This window comes from Dermacentor andersoni, chromosome 7, assembly GCF_023375885.2.
Source record: "Dermacentor andersoni chromosome 7, qqDerAnde1_hic_scaffold, whole genome shotgun sequence".
Classification (NCBI taxonomy): domain Eukaryota; kingdom Metazoa; phylum Arthropoda; class Arachnida; order Ixodida; family Ixodidae; genus Dermacentor; species Dermacentor andersoni.
Window position 1 is genome coordinate 114562501 of NC_092820.1, and position 17825 is coordinate 114580325.

Here is a 17825-nt window from a genome sequence, read left to right on the forward strand (position 1 = left end):
AGGCTCAGTGGAGAGATTTTCCATGTGGCTGAGCCAACAGAGTGAAAGTAGATAATCTCGGGCCGAATTCACAAAGCTTTTCTTTAGTAAGTGATCTTTCCTGTTGGCCAGCGGCCTTCAATAATAATATGTGCTGTGTCAGGATTGCTTAAAATTATCCCTTACGAACAATTCTAGCGTAAGAGCTTTTGTGAATTCGGGCCCTGATGAGGAGGGTGGTGCCGGCGTCTGCGATTGGTCCGCTTCCCCATACTTAGCTTGCGGTGGCTGGTCGAAAATCGCAGCGAAGTGCAACGGAAGATTAAAAATGCCGCTACAACGGATCCTAAGCACAGTAGAGTTGGCCGTGCAAGGTAGCATACATGCTGAAAGGTATCCATAACGTATACTGCCACGGAACATCATTTATTATACTCAAATAAATGCGTGCTCCTCGGCAGCTCCGAGTAGCCAGTACCACAGCGATCGGCGGGCAGCCATCTTCTATACCTTTCGGAACAGGGCAGTCCCCAGCTATACAGAAAAATGTCCAGTTTTGTTCGGCATATTAAAACGTTCAGAATGCTTCAAACAAACACGTACCCTACGCAGAACAGACTACATCACTACATGCCTGACCTATACAAAACATCATATTGCGAAAATTGCCATAGCACACTAGACGTCCATCACTTGCTCTGGCCGTGTGGTCGGACCCACGCAAACAAGGATCAAGAGTCCGCCAGGCTACAAGACGCATTACGCAGCACGGATCTGGCGGAGCAGCTCTGGGCTGTCCAGCGAGCCCACGATGCGTCCAGGGAGTTACAACTCCCGGTCCCAACGTGGGAGTAGCCCGCTCTATGGGACCTAGCGCCCCGTAGCTCGCAGGACCTTTCAATAAAGTTATTCCATCCATCCATCCATTAAAACGTCTTTAACGCGCATACCTCGCGTGACAGGCATAGTGGGCGCAGCCCGAAAAAGTTTTACCAGTAGCAATTGGTCAAACGGCGTCTTTTTCGCTAAATGCAAAAAAACGCGTCGAATGGAAAAATAATATTTTTCTTTCTTTTGGTCTAATTATGCATAATCAGTGTGAATATATGATACCAAATGGGGCGTTTTTGCCGTTTTCGTGACGTCGCGTGATGGACAGGCGCAGTGGGTTGTGGCTCGCAAATTTATTGGCTGATTCAGGCTGATTGGCTGAATTTGATCAGGCTGAATTGAAAGGCTAATTGCAAAATTGGAATAAAAAAGTTTGGAATACATTAACGTTATAGGGCCCCTAGTGTTGCAAGATTTGTGCATGAAAATCGACGGTTGTCAAGATTTTCTTAGCCTATTCACAGATGTAGCCAATTTTAGCACAACATCGCCAAAGCGCCTTAGCTGGTTCCAGCAATTTTAAAAGGAAGGTGAACCTACTCTCATGCAGTTTTGTAAAACTAGGTGGACGCTGAAAGCGTCTTCCTTCCATTACCTGTCGAATCAATAACTACTCTGAGATAGTGAAATTTCTCTTGGTGCTTTCTTCCGGTGAAAAAAAAAATGAAGTAAGGACTGAAGCGACTGGCTACACAAAAAGACGTTCAGAAAATTTGTGAATTATTTTATGAATCAACTAGCGCTTAATATTGGAGCAAGTAGTGAAGTTCGCACTTGTATTGCATACACGCCTTGTTTCGGCTAAAGCGCTCGTCTTTGCAGCGGTGGGCATCGCAAGCTTGCTGATTTTACGAACAGGTTTAACTTTAAGAATACGCTTTTTTTTTTCGTAAGACATTTCTTACGCCAAAATTTCTTACCAAGTTCGCTTAATGAATTACGGCCCAGAGCACGAGGTGGTTTAAGCGTGTCACGCAGGGATAGAGCGATGTTGGAGGCATACAGTGTCGACAATATCTACGCTACGCAGCAGCGTGGGGTCCGAGATTGCGGAGGTCATGTTGAAGAGCCCCGCGTTAGGTCATGCGTCACTTCGAACGAATGGAAATGGCGGTGTGTTTTTTCAGTTTCAGTATCAAAAGTGGCTATCTTTACGAGCTTTTGGTGGCGCTCCTGTTCGCATTTCAAATGTCATTTATTTGCATCGAGGCTCTTGCATATCTAAACTGTATATCATAAACTGGAGTTTTTATGCAGTCCAACATCGCTGAGGTCGGCCTTTAACGTCGCGAATCATTTACGAAGAATGTAAGTGCAACCAATTTTAATAGCTGACTATTGGCGCATGTTGCGATTGCGAAATTGAAGCCGAGAGCTGCAGAAAGCACATGCTTCTTAGCTCTCCACCTTATCCACTAGATAAATCTGCAAGTGCTACTGTGCTGTGCGGTGGCAGTATGCGGCTACAGTGACCGACTGTGATTGTATGTCTACGCTCCTTTCTTTCTTTATCTCTACTTTGTTATCACTTTACCTCCCCCTCCCCTCTCTCCCCAGCGTAGGGTAGCAAACCAGATCTTCCCCTCTGGTTAACCTCCCTGCCTTTCCCCTTTCCTCTCTCTCTCTCTCACTATTCATCTGCACATCACGCGACCAAAATGATTGAGCGGAAGAAAAATAGTAATCCCGGTGGAGCATTGGGCGTTCGACATTTTAGGCGACCATACGAAGCCAACACAATATGAAGCTAACGGCTAAAGGAACACACACATCATTATTGGCTTTGATGCAAGCCCTGTATTTAACAACACGACCCGAGCTTGTGCAAAGCACTTAATCACCTAAGAGGTGTGAGAAATATAAAGGCAAATTTCAGAATATCATACGCACCTTTGTAAAGACGAAAGGAGACCCTTCCGGTCGCGTCCACTTTCAAGATGTATATTATCTTGCTCAATCTCGGAAGCACGCACTCGAGATTAGAAAACTTTACAGGACACCGCACATTGTAGCGTTTACTTTTCTCTGTGACGTTGCAGCCTCCTGCTCTTTCGAGCGAAGTCAGTCCTTGTACTGACCCAAGAGAAATTGCGTTCACAATGACTGCATGGCCTGCATCACTCGAAGGCCTCGTAAAATTTCGTATTACCACCGGATTATACGGTGGCTCATCTCCAATAGTTTCCTTGAGTCTCGTAAGCGACCCATCAACGTAGTTTTCGACATCTGTGTCAAATTCATATCGACCTGTGGTAGAAAAGGAAGTACTTAATATTTCTAGAACTGTACAGTTTTAGAACTTCATTATTGTTATTAAGCTACCTTCTTTCATTATACGAAACAACGTGATGCTCATTTAAAGTAATCTTAGAAAAAAATAATAAGCTATATATAAGCCTAATTTGACAGGTATTCATACAGTGTCTAAATATTTACCACATTCAGCAGAAACATGCGTAAATGAGCCGCCGTCTCTTCATTTTTGCTTCTTGAGTGAAACCCCTAACACAACCCCCCGTGGTTGCTCAGTGGCTATTGTGTTGGGCTGCTGAGCACGAGGTCACGGGATCGAATCCCGGCCATGGCGGCCGCATTTCGATGGAGGCGAAAACATCCGTGTACTTAGATTTAGGTGCGCGTTAAAGAACCCCAGGTGGTCAAAATTGTCGAAGTCCTCCAATAAGGCGTATCTCATATCCAGAAAGTGATTTTGCTACGTAAAACCACATAACTTAAAAAAAAGTAACACACAGATTAATGGTATTAGAGATACCGCCGAGAGAAACAACATCGTCTTCTGCACTCCGTTTTTATGATGTCCTCAGGAGACAGTCATAAAACAAAAAATGAACAACGCTTCAATGCGTGCCGAGCTACTTCACACCTCCAACCGTATTTTATAGAGATACTTAATGGCCTGCGTTCGTATTCACAATGGAATTCTAGTGCTAAAAGCTTTTGTATGAGCACATGCCGGCAAGTCACGATGTTTGGCGTATCATAAGCGAAGGCAGCTGGCCACTGGCAAAGAGGACGAATACGCACAAAGACATATTTGCAGCTTAGATATCTTTAAATTTTCTAATCGATTCCCTCATCTTAGAATTTGCGCCTATTCAAGAGAGGCCAATAACTATAATTTTCGTTTTCATGTGTTGTACCCAGAGGCAACGATAGCTTGTAAGTACTATATTGTTGCGGTTGGATGCGTTTATTATGGGTTATATTGTGAAAAATGATAGCGAAGATGTAGCTACCGATCAGCTGAGGCCCGATTTAGTGACTGTATGCCTTCGATTCGTTGGCTTTCCCTGATATGATAGCTGAGCTTTGTGCCTTCTTCAGCTGTCGTTAGAGATAATGTCGACACTGTCAGTTTCATTGTTGCAGTGCACATTTATGAAACTGTTTAGCGATGATAAAATAACTTTGCCATTGTACACAGTAACCTATACGTTTAGCGTCCATGCGATTAGTCAATTTGCTTCATGCATCGTGCATTTCATATATGCATGCGTTATGAATAATATAAACAGGCCTACGCACAGGAACGATCACCTTGTTATCGGCAGCATCCTTGTATAACGTGTATAACGTGGTTAAGAAAAAGTCACAAACATGACGATAGCGTGAGTAGCACCCAAGCAAATACGACTTTATTTTCTAACAACGAACGAGTGGGCCTCGCCAATATGTAAAAGAACGCGTCGTTGTATAGGCTATAGAAAATGTTGCATACTCTCTTTCGGTAACAAAATTTAAATAATAGTCATTTTTGTTATCACTTGCTTATCAGAGTAAATAATGTGTTGTCCTTCTGTTCTTTTTAAACTAATTTACGTCGCTGTTCGTCGTATTTTGTTTCACATTTTACGAAAAGGTGCCTCTACAATAAGTCTTATGGTTTTGTTTTTGGGTTCTTATTCAGTAGCTTCGAGCGGTAACGCCTTTTCGCAATATCTGACAAAGAAGGAGGTCACGTTGCCGCTGTTACACGAAAAAAATCTGGGGTGCTCATGCTACAAATGGAAGCAAAAGCAACCTGGCGCCGGCGGAAGCCGAACCGGCAACCTCAATACGATTTTTTTTTAAAATCAACTTATGAGGGTTTTACGTGGCAAAAGCACGATCAGACTACGAGGCAGCCTGCAGTCGTGGACTCCGGAATAATTTGGAGCACCTGGGGTTCTTTTGACGCACACCTAAAACTAATCACTCGGATGTTTCGGCATTTTGTCTCCATCGAAATGCAGCCACAGTAGCCGGGATTCGATTCCGCGACCTCGTGCTTAGCAGCCCAATTACGCGACCTCGTGCTTAGCAGCCCAACAAGGTAGCCGCTAAGTAACCGCAGCGGGTCAACACAGTTCCGTCACCGGAGCTCGGTTAGTAGTCTTTTCCATTTGGCGCCTTGATGGATGAGCATTCCGACTCCCCTTGCCTCTCTTTCCGACTTTGTTCTGTTGCATCCTTCCCAAACATAATTCTCAATCACTGGAGGCGTTTCTCAGTCTCTAAGGTGCGTTTCTGTAACCGCATACATCCCTATCTGTTCTCACCACAATGGCCCATGCGAAAACTGTTGGTTAACCTCCTACCGGCAGAAAAGTTGTCTTCTCTACTAGTTTCCCTTCCCTTGCCCTTTAGTAAGCACAGAGGGGGCGAATTCACAAGCTCTTCGTTCTCAATAGTTGTCAGCCATTGGGCGGTCGCCTTCGCTTAATAGAATGTCCAGTATCAACACTGGCTAGAATTCCAGTATAAGAACATCTTGTGAATACGGGCCACGAAGTACTACATCGCAAATTTTACCCTCATTCACAATAAGTATTCCCTTCAATAAAAAATTCCCTTCAGGATTATTTGTTTTCTTTAGTTTCACCGGCTGTTGGCTTGATGTGGTTGTTACTAAAGAATCTACGCACATTTGGTGTGCAATGCGCATTTATGGGAAATTACGGACTTTTGTCACATCAACTAAGCTCGTAGTTTCGGCCTCAAGGGGATGTCGGGCGCACCCGTTGCGGTAACCCAGTACCTACGGCGTTGCACTACTGAGCTCAAGGTAGCGAGTTCGATTCGGGCCGCGGAAGCCGCATTCCGATGGCGGTGGAAGGCAAAAAACAAACGTGTACCGTTCACCGGTTAAATAATCCCACAGTCCCCAGGTGGTTAAAGCTAACCGCGGATCCCTATTGGGGCTTGCTTCATAATGACATCGTCGTTTTGGGACGTAGAAACCAAGGATTCATTTTGTAATTTAGTTGTCAGACACACGAAAACATAAGACGAAGGGATAGAATTTCGTGTATTTTTTGGCGTCTCCCGTTTTTATATTATAAGCCTGTGGAGCCTTCGCCGGTCTCGAACGTGACGACACGAATCTCTCGTGAAGAATGCGGCGGAATCGAGAAGCACCTCTGCCACCAGCTAGGCGGAGGCCGAAGCGACGCCTTCATTCGGAAGCTCTCAGATAGAGCACGAGAAAGAAGAGGAGATCTAGCAAGTAAAGAGTGACTGCAATGTTTGTACTTTACCCGTAAGTCAGTGTATATAATATAATAACATCTACAGCCAATGTAACCAAACGCGCTACATGCGTAGTGCGTAAGTAATCGAGTACCATGAAATACGCACGATTAACATTAAGTATTCATAAAATCCGTAGTAACAAAAGACATTGAAATAACATATAAAAATGCGCGCAACAAACTGTGGCAGCTCTGTAAAAACGGTTGTTTAGGTAGTTACCCAAAGAACGCGATCAACCTAAAATCGTTTACATTACCTTGCGTCGTGGTCTCACTTAGCAGACAAACTACAAGACCTGCTATGATCCTCCTCATTGTGCACGTTGAGGTTCACACGAAAGACTGCTCGGAGTTCATTGTGTATCCACGTTTAAACATCGGCAAAAAACACACGCGGTACTTATTGCGACAAAAGGAGCGCCTTCGAAAAAGTTTTGCCATTAATAAAAAGGTAAGTAAGGCACTTGCGAACCGTAGAGTTTGCATTTACGAGCTTACGGGCACGAGTTTGATTCTGCGCGCATAGAACAGTGACGCATCGTGCGACCTTAACTTTACGAACGCCGTAGCTACAATATTTACCACTAGAAACTGAGGCACTAGCGTTTACGGGAGATATACAAGCATGGTGGTTCCGACAGCGTGGGAATGATGCTAATTACATGAATTTGGATAAACTTCGTTCCTATGTATTCTAGCGGTTTCGGGTCATTGCAAATGGTCCACCTTAAAAAAATATTTTCTCGCAAATGCAATAATTTGCATTTATTCGGCATTTTCGCACAGCGTTATTGACTTCGGAGTTTTCAAAGTTAGCACTGCTTCAAAATCCCGGTGTAAAAGGGCACATTACGCGTAGTATACCAAGCCGCATGAATATATGAAACGCCAAGTCCGAAGGTTACAAAAAGACACGTACTAACCTTAAGCTGAACGATCGGAGCGCCACAGTTCTTTTTATGGTATTAAGGTTATAAACACGGATAAGGTGACTCAGAAAGGCTGGCCAACGTTTCGATAGGAGGGCCTATCTTCGTCAAAGGCGGCCTCGTCATCCTCGGCATGTTAGTTTTGAGGGGTTAGTAGAATGACGTCACGTGCGGTTGTCGGTCGCGCTGTCTCCTCATTCTCTCGGAAGAGGAGACAGCGCTCATTCTTTTTGAAGTCTCTTCCTTTACAACCAGTCGAACTTACAACGCCATGTCAAAGTGCGAGCACGGACGCATGAAATTCACGTCGTCGTGATTATTACGCCTGTAAGTCCATCTTTAAAAGAATTTCACTAAATTGTAATAAAAGTGTGAGATTAGACTGGCACGGTGCGGCAACGCTATTTAGGCCTGTTCCTCACCCTTTATTAGGCTATTTGCACAATATATTTCTTGAAATATCTTACAGAGACCCTCTGTGCTTCTTCGGCTTAGTCATGTAGCCGACTGCTAGTGCTTCAAAAATATTCGTAATTATTCATGAAAATATTGTTTTTCGCTCCCACCCCATCTTCCTTTAGAAGGAAATGCGTAGCGCAATGCCAACGCGATGATCCGCGGAAATTCAAGCCCTTTCCCTCGAGCACAGGACGAGCTTTGTCCTGTGTACTGTGGCGGTCCCGGGCTAGACTAGGGCCCGCAATATTACGTCCGGGCCCGAACAGGACCCATGGCTCCAATTTCGGGCCCGAGCCGGGCTCGTGTCTGCCTCACCAGGCCGTGACTATATGAAAAGGCCCGGCCCCTACCGCCTCAGGTATTTAGTCTATAGATGCCTTAAAACTGTCATTGCTTCGGCGGTGTGTTCTAAGACATTGCAATAAAACTGCACGCAGTGACAATAAAACACCGCGAACAACATTTTCCTACAAAGCACGCGTATATAGCTAACCAGAAAAGGCCGACAGAAAGCTAAAACCTGGGTTAAACTTTTCTGGCAAAGCATTTTGTTGTGCACAAGGGTGCAGAACTCTTGCGTACACTTCGTGTTGCAAACCCCATAGAATTATGCGCAGCGGTGAAACGTGCGACAGTGTCGCCAGAAGTCGAAGCGTAGACACGATAACGAGGTCTATCGAGACTGCTGATTGGACTACAATGTCGAATTCACGGTTAACAATAGTTCAGGGGAAACGCAAGGGACAAAGAAAGGAAGGACACAACAACACGAGCACTCGTTGCATGCCAGCTGCTCGCACGCTTTTCTGACAACATGCGGAGGCGACATGGCACCGTACGCGCAGTACGACACAACAGCTGCTGCACAGCGGGAACAGCGCCCTGACAGACATCTTCCGTGTCACTGCGCTGCCGGGAACTTTAGCAACGGCATTACTGGTGTCGCCCCTCGATGGGGCACGAGGTGAGACCGACGGAAAAGAAAATGGTCAACATTTTGGCGTTTGGCGGCGCTATATTTTAGCCCGACGTTCACTGTTCTGTCAGCCCAGACCATTGTATGCACCGCGGTGTGGTAAGCACACAACTTCTGAATAGGCTAAAGCTTGAGCGCACGATGCTAATGGCCGCTGTAGGCGGACTAAGCGGATCACGAGGGTGACTCATTTTGTTGCACAGCGCGGAACACGATGGAACGCTAGCAAGCCCGGTCTCCTACCCTGCGTGCGGGTGACTTGGCTTCGATGCTTTTGCTGCTAGACGCAACCTTCCATGTCCGGGCTACGAATTCGCGTGGCACGAGCGCCCCTTCTTTCTCCTAATTGCTATCGCAATAAATTGCTCCTGCGAAAGTTCATGCAGCAAAAAATGACTTAAAATTTATTGGCACAAAAGCGGCCTAATGTTCAAAGACGCATATTCTGACTTGGGCACGACCGAAATTGAGGTCGGCAATGCACTGTCACACCAACCCACATGTGAGCCATGCAATGACGAAATAACTATCATGCATAAACGTAACGCTCATGAAGAACGCCGCAAATACTGTTAAGGCGGAGCCAATGCGTACTACGGTGGCCCTATAGTAAATGTCAATGCAGCGCCATAAATAAAAAAGTGGCAAAATGACGCAATTGTAATAAAATAATCTTATCGAGAGCCGTGAAATAGCGTAATCGTAAAAATCGGTAACAGCCAGACCATATCAAGCGCGTTTTGTAGTATAATTCTTTTTCTTTCCCGAGAACAAAGTTTGTTTTTAGAGCGCAGCTGTTAAGCACCTATTCCTGCTGCGAGCGTCGGCGTCAGCGTCGTCGGCGTAACCGAAAGAACGAGCACAGCGAAGGATGAAAGAGCGAAGGCGGAGCGCAGCGGGTGATGAAAGACGACGACAGGGAAGAAAGCGTGAGGAGGAAAGTGGAGGGGAAGGGTGCAGCAGAAGAGCGGAACCATGAGGCAGAAAGCTGAGGAGGAGGGTATCGCGAAAGCGTGAAAAGAAAAGCTTAGTGCCGCGCAGCGACATTGGCTACAAGATGGCGCCAGAGTAGCGCACGTCGTCTGTTCACCGATGACAGCACCGATACCATACATGGAAACAAAGCGCTCCATGAACGTAGGTCTGTCTGCGGCGGCGGCTGTTGTGAATCGCGCCCACCCGTCACCCACGCACTGTTTCTCGCGATCTCTCGATTAGCGAGGTAGTCGCGCCAGACTTCGTTCCATTTGCAACGTGCCGCATGAGACACATTGTCCGCGCCAGCCAATATATCGGGAAATGAAAACACATATAGACCTGCGCTCAAATTTTGCATTGGGGAGTATCCTAATGGTGGGCGAATTTTTCAGTGACAAAGCCTCAAAAATAATTAGAGGACGTTTTACACAAAGGAATAAAAGAATTAAAACTCCTTTTTATTTTGTTTGGCAAGGTAATTACTGGCCAGTTCATTGCTACAGACTATCCATAGGCCCGTGCAGTGCTCTAGTCCTCCTTCTCCATTCATTGCATTCCATCTATTCCAACTAGCCCAGCTTTCTATATACCGATAACTTTTGCAGCAGATAGTGTGCGCATAACTTCGCCGTTTCGTAGCTACTTCTCGGTTATTTCTTGCTTTCGCTTCCGTCTTAGCATTCCAACCTTACATGTCCCGGCACTAAGCGCTATCTCGACTTCCGTGCAGCGATTTCCAGTGACTTTCCCGCACTGAGAGTACCATGCTCGCTAATGCGCGTTAAATTGGTTTGACACTAAACGTTTTGCCGAGGCTAAGATCCTGAGTTCGTGACCTCTTCCGTTAGTCCAGAAACCTTAAGCGTGCCGCTAATAACGCTCGTAAAGTGAACGGACCTGACAGACCTCCAACAGACAGGTTCTGCCTTCTGTGCCCGTGAACTGCTTCCTTTTTTGCTCTTCCGTGTTTCAATCTACCCTCTCTCGTATTCCGAGCACTCCGGTTAAATGGCTCTAAATTGTCCTACGTTGACCTGTTTGTTCAGATAATGAAAAAGAATATATCCGTTCGTTCTAGAAGAAGGGGGAAGATATATAAGCAAGTTGAAAGAAGACAAGTAAGGTCATTACGAAAGGTGAGTTCGGTTGAGCCTCCCCCCCCCCCCTCCCACGCACTCCTAAAAAAATGAAGTATCTCATTTCTCAATGACAGACATCTGCTATGGCGAAGACCCAGATTTCTAGGCTGATAACTGCTAATTAAGTTACTTTGAACACTTATGCAATTTTTATTTGTCGTGTCATCTCGTTGGCAACTTCCTCCTCATCTTCCTATCGTGATGTATTCACCCTACGTTGGCATTTTTTGTCCGCTTTTTGCTCGGTCCACGACTTGCTTCTCCATCATCTGCTGCGCCGCATGTCAGCAACTCTACTTTCACAAGTTGTAGACAACGCAAGCTATGCTGTTCGGGCATATTGGATGCTATTTCATCCAAATATACGTACGTGTAGGCGCCACTGAGCTCTAGTTCGCGTCGCACAAGCCACATGCACCGCACACACTGCGCAGCAAGGGCAAGTTGCGCGACTTCAACGGATATGCAACTTGCCTTCCTGGTGCGTACGACGCCCAGACTTATAAGCGAGATCGAGTTATGGCACATTCGACTGGTTCCTATACCGCGCTCCGACTCGGTTTACAGCGATACGGAGCCTTCTCAAGATGGCATATATCCAGAGAAATGCTGCCCCCAGCCGAACATGCTAGAGCTGTTCCCAGAGCAATCGGAGTAGCCACGTGATCGATCTTCTGTTGGATCTCGGTCGCGGTCCGAGCTCGGAAGGTGCACAGCGCTCCTCCGAGCGCTCTGAGCTCGAGTACGGCGCTCTGAATGGACCCGGCGAATGCGTTCCGAGAGCTCGATTGGGACCAGCCAAACGTAAAGCGCAGCGTCAGAGCGCTCGAAAGCCACCGGTGAAATGCGCCATTAAATCGCGAGATGTAGTGCTATACTTCAAGGTTTTAGGGTAGCGCATTTCTTCCGGCCATGCTCATCGGCTCGGACATGAATCACACGCTGCCGAACCGCCGTTAACGCTGGGATCAGCAACTTAGCTGGCCACGGTGATAAGAAAAAAAGAATGGAAAAGGAAGTCCGTCTGCCTGTGTGGCGGCCCTTGTCCGTTGTAGCAACGCCTTGGTTGTACGTATATTATCAAAACAAACGTGGCCACAAAATTTAATGGGCCTGGTGTTTTCGCTCCTTGATATTGAAAGGCAAATGGGCGTTAAAAAAGATAGGCATGCCTTTTTTACAACGAAAGCTGTATATGACTAAGCTTCCGTAGTTTTTTCTGCGTCCGGCAACAGAAACGGACTTAGCGATTTCCAACAAACTCATTCGGGTGCAGTGCGGCGGCGCTGATAGGCGGAATGAAAAAACAATCTGAGCATCTCCAAGCGACGGCAAGCAACATTATTTTTCTCCTGTCCAGCTACGTGGCATTTGCATAGTTTTAAAGTTTGGTTAGAGTTACGCGGTACACCCCGCATAATTGAATGTTTTCGCTTCGTTTCTATTGACTGCAGCATTGCCTCTAGTAGAGCAGCGAACAGGCATTTTTTCGCTCAATAGGAAGCTTTAGCGCGAGGGAACCTAGCTAAAGGCGTGGGAAAGGAAAAATCGTTTTTAGGACCACTGTTGCACTGAACTTGATGAGGTTCGTTGAATTTAAAGAAAAAGTTCAAATGTAGTGATTGTTGGAAGCGGAATTTTTATTTAGGGCACCAAGTTTTTCATAAAAATCCTTGAAAATTGCACAATTGAAAAAAAAAACAAGGCGATCCCGGTTAAAAACCCACCTATGCCATGAAAAGCTGCATCACGATTCTGCAAACTGCACCTTATAATAAATCCAAAGCGAACAAAATTGGTGTACTACACACCACTCCGAAGTAAACCACTCATGTTAAGTAGGGCTTCTGCAAAACCCTTGTAAACGTTTTGGCAAATTCACTTAAGCTATACATTAATATCTCAAATTTGGCCGCTTAAAGTGCCCTAGCGAATGCAGCTTACAGAAGTGCGACATCTATTCTTGCTACAGAGTCGCAGATTTGTACACATCGTGGTTTTATTTGCTTTGGAATTTTAGTTTTCAGGAGATTTTGAATACATTAAACAACCTAATTTGAAATTCTGCTTCCTACGGTCACTATAATTCAACTTTCGCGCTGGAAGGCAACAAATTCTGCTCCATCCGGTGCAGCGGTTGCCTCATAAAAGCATTCCTGCGTTTCACGTGTATTTGAATACACGTGAAACGTCGGAGACGGCCCAGTGCCAAAGCTTCCTTTTGATGAGAAGAGTCGCGGTGGAACCCGTACGGCACCTCCTCCTGTACGGAGATCAGTAAAATGTCGAATCTGAAAAAAAATCGGCCCCTATCGTTTTCAGCCCGGTGGAAAGCCGACTCCCGTCTCCGTTAGCATTTGTACCAAGTTACATTTATAGCTCTGTGACGTGTTTCGCTACAGCGAGCTCCTCAGCCCTTCTTGCAAAGTGTACCTCGATCAGAATGCTCCCGTCAGACGCGCACATTTAGCGACATTTTGAGCGAGTGAACATCGCCGTTAATGTCAGTGACAACCTGTCACCCGGAAACGTTTGGCGACGCTCGCCGAAGTACGAGCGTGCCGCCCAGTGCGGTCGTCAAACTCACTTCGCTGCGCTGATGTTTGTCGCCTCCTTAGTAGCACTTCAAATATGAGTAATATTATATCCAATGCAGGGTCTGGGGGGGGGGGGGGGGGGGGTGTTCACTAAATCTGTAACCATGTTTTCTTGGCGCTTTCAAATGCTATAGGCTTCCTGATGCCACTTGCAACAGAAACTACCGACGTTTCACGACTCCCACCTGTGCACACCCCATTGCGCAGCGCGTCGTTAGAGTGTTCGCTGCATTGTCGTGCTGTCTTTGATCGCGACGATTTTCTGACACGCGGCGAAGTGCAATCGCCCAAAGTGTCACAAAATGTTTCCCTGCGACTTGGGACACACATGTAGTACTTTAGCCAGTGTGCGCCTTAGACTATATAGAACCACAGTCATTTATTTCGTTTAAGGTATCGAGGGAGTCAGATAAAACACAAGATACGCAACGTTCATTACGTACACGGTCGGGTGTGGTGCTTTGTTCACTGGAAACCGCAAACCACTGCGATAAAACTTAAGCTATATAGAATCAAGACGGATGTCCTAGTCAGGCAGCTTATCTTGATCCACATAGCTGGCGTTTCAAAGATGAACTTTTACGCTTCATAACACGCAACACGTCCAGGTTGCCGTACCGGCGCGTCACCGCAGGCAAAAACCCTCAACGTGGCACGCGCATCCCAGCAGAGAAAACCTACGAAGAAGACGCCAGGATTTGGACGACCGCCGAGCTCCTTCGCAGGCGGCGCCACTCTCGCCTCCCCGGCAACTGCAAAACCTTCCGGTAGGTGAGGTAGATGAGGGCGGCGAGGATCAGCAACAGCATCGCGAGAGTGACGAACAGGCAGAACAACCAGTCGGGGCCCGACCCGCGCTCCGGTGTTACACCGGCGAGCCGTCGAGGGTGTTCGTCCTTTTGAGGCACGCCGAAGTCGCGCACCACGAGTCCTGATAAAAGAAAACCGTCGAAAGAGCTGCAAGAGCGAGTTGGTTCAGCCACGTGGCACGCGAGAAATGTACCACACGCGTGGTTAGGTGGGAGACGGTGAAAACGCTGCTTACACGGCAGGGCAACTTGACTAGCCCCGGCCCATCACCCTAATAACAAACAAGAAGGTACACAGGAAACAGAAAGTAACGGTGCACAAAAGAAACATGCATGTCGATTTTCAGAATGCAGACAGTAACTAGGAATAATGCAGCATACAAAAGCCACCTAGTTGCACAGGTGGATTTTGCACCTGTGCACCTAGTTGCACATATAGCATATTCCGCACAGCATTCCCAATATCGCAGTTCTAGACAGCACACGCGTTTCTTCGATTGATGATTTCCACCTGCTGAGTACACCTGGAAGACGGAAATGCAAGGTCTGAGAACCCCTGTATGTGCGAGAACAAGGCACATACCAATAATATGTATGCCGAGTAAGGCAAAAGTTAATAAAATTTGGCGTCGGAAAGCTGCAGAGTGGCATATGAGGCTTAATAATTAAGCTACTGGGCAAGTTGTAATCGTAAATCTCAGGTTGAGCGAAAATACGCAAAACAAAGAAGTTAAACACAGAAAAGAACAAAAAAAAGACAATATCAGCGCCTTGCCAATGTGTCTTTGTTTTTTCGTTAAATTCGGCGCTGAAAGCTATCGGGTTATGAGGGACTTCGTTGTGGAGGTGTGTTAGTGGGTGTAAGCCTGTTTTTCCTTTGAAAAACACACTCACCAAGATAAAACCGCATGCATGTTTTATCTTTCCGCCTCGATCCCCATGCGGTCACAGCGAGCGGCTATTGAGTCCTCGACCTCGTGCGCAAATGAAGAACTTCGTAGCCAATAAGGAACCGTAACAGGGGAAGAAGCTACGAGATTATTCGCATACCACGAACAACGGAGGAAATCTTACGGTGCAGCCATTCAACCACCTTAGAACTCACGTCAAGGTCAGGCCTTGAGCGGAGATTCTGCTGGCAGAAGTATGTCTGCCAACACGCCCAGTTATCGGGCTATAGCTTCGCGAGTTTCGCTTGTCTAGGTTTGGTGCGTTTCCCATGTAGTCATAAGGTTGTCCATGCTAGTCAAGGACGCAGTGAGGCGGTGTCACGCGGTGTCGCCAAGATCTTGCGCACAATTTCACAATGGTGCCGGCCTTAGCAGGCCTTCCTCAAAAAGTTATCGGCACGCGGCCATAGGTAAACTGGAGAATATACCGTGCGCCCCAGCTAACGTTAGCCAAGCTGTCCAAAGAAAAAAATTATTTAAAAAACACGGTGCAAGATACGATTATGAGACCTATGGTGATCGGTCGTCAGAGATTTGAGGACCGAATCCACCGCAGGGCTTACAATAGCATTTTGGACCGCGTTTTTCACATCTGTTTTTCTCTTATGAGCTTGGATAACTAATGTTAGCTGGGACACTCTACATAGTGAGTGCAGTGAGAGCTTCTGCTCGTAAGCTCTGGAAGAGCAGCATAGCGTGCGTGCCGCATTAAAGACTACGTGTTCTAATGCTCCGAAGTGATTTCAACTCAGGTGAATGAGTTAAAAATGAATTTGCGGTACAGTTTCATAATCATGAAGGGATCCCAATGCAGGGTCCCAACGAAGGCGGTGACCCAACACGGCAGCAAGGCGATGCGTGTCCAGTCAAAGACTATCACCACTCTCGGCGAGATACGACATCGAAGCACCCTAAAATCGGTAGCTGGCATTGCTTTCTTAAGAGGAAAACGCCACGTGCATGAAACAAACGACTGGAGGTCTGGGTTTTACAGGGATGCGTGATGCTAAACGACAAAAAAAAACGTTATGTTATGAAAGAAAAGGCCGAGCGCTGGCTTCAACTGATGCATTACTCGAAAACGCGCTCACACGGCTTCCGCGCCAGTCAGGGCGCATGAGGCAAAGCAAACCTGAACAAAAAAAAGATGTTTGTTGTGTCGGACGCATCAGAAGTCAGTGCGTTTCAGCGCCTTCTAATTCTCGCATCTTTTCAGTGCTGTTTCGGTCAGCACACTCTATGAATTAAAGCTGACTAGCCCGCTTGTCAGCGTTGGCTAAATGTCTCAAAATGGCGCAACTACATGTTGGTTTCCGTCTTGTATAGATACGACACTTCAATAGATATATCTTGCATGTGGGGGAGGGGGTTATGTTGCAAGTGTTGGTGCAGTGACATCTGTGCCGTCATACCTTTGTTACATGCTGGTCCACTAGCCCTGCCCCTCTGACACTGGTTTGACTTTTCATAAGTCTGCTAACGCAAAAAATAAAAAAGAAGCATAACGTCAAAGTGTGCAGCCAAGTTTCACCTATGTTACCCGGCGCTCAACTTGTGCTCGAGGCTTTTACTCCGGAATTATGTTTCAGATCTACGAGCAGCACCAAGCATACGAAGCCAGGAGTCTTACCAGCAGCTGCATCGACTCCCCACTGTTCGTGGGGTACGTCTGCTGGCAAGGCCGCACCGGGAGCCAAGGCAGCTGCGCGCGACATGCCGTGAGGTGGAACCGGAGCGTAGGAGCATGGACAGGTAGGAACGCATACAGCTTCAGGGACAGGCTGCGGTGGCAGGGGACAGTAGACGTTGGCCAGGCCAGGTTGAACTGGCCCGAGAAGGTGTGCCGCGCCGGGAGTGGTCGGCTGGACTGGCTGTGGATGTAAGCCAGTCGCAGCAACGCCTGTCTGGAGCGGCTGGGCTCTCGCTCCGGGAGGTGCGGTCGATGGCCAAGGCTCGACCATCCTCGGTGCCTCGGAGAATCGCTGGAAATACATGACCTTTTAGAAGCTTCACACTGGGAACCGTGCTGTTGTAGGCTCGGGTCCTCTTCTTCTTTCGCTTAGGATGCTCAGCTCGGAACGGGCCCCATAGTGCATTTTCTTTAATTTCTTCTCGAGAATTTATTGCTTTAAGGAAAAAGAATATTAGAAACTGTAACATTAGCAGTGCCGGTTGCATTCTACGTTGTAATCTGCAGATAAGATTGCCCCGCTTGCCGCGATGTCTTCCTTTCTTTTTCCACTCCCTGATTGGCTGCTTAGCGCTCAAAAAGCGCGTCGCCGAACGAATAAACGTCATTGTCTTCCTGGAGCTGCGTGGGTCGTCTGTTCCTTGGGCCGGTCGTCCTGCCGCCCTCGGCGTCTAGCCGTCGAATACGTAACAAAACACAGCTTCGTCTTATCGAATCAGATATGAGTCGGATGACAGTTACTAACTTGCTGTCCTTGTGTGCCTCAACTCTTGGGCATCACCATGAATTCAATGTGTTTCTCTTGCTTGTTTTTCATTTATGCTTTCATTTTCATAAGCTCATTCTCACCAATCTGCTTTACAGCGAAGGTGTTAACTTATAGCTGGCGGTGATTTT

At 46.9% G+C, this 17825-nt stretch overlaps 1 protein-coding gene across 1 annotated transcript; it reads right to left on the reverse strand.

Annotated features, from left to right (window-relative positions):
* Positions 1-13896: 13896 nt before the first annotated feature.
* Positions 13897-17531, reverse strand: LOC140219317 (uncharacterized). Its single transcript, XM_072289099.1, has 2 exons — positions 16869-17531; positions 13897-14410 (listed from the first exon to the last, which is right to left on the reverse strand). Exons 1-2 carry the CDS (start codon positions 17230-17232, stop codon positions 14157-14159), a joined length of 618 nt encoding a protein of 205 aa, XP_072145200.1. The 5' UTR covers positions 17233-17531; the 3' UTR covers positions 13897-14156.
* Positions 17532-17825: the final 294 nt, after the last annotated feature.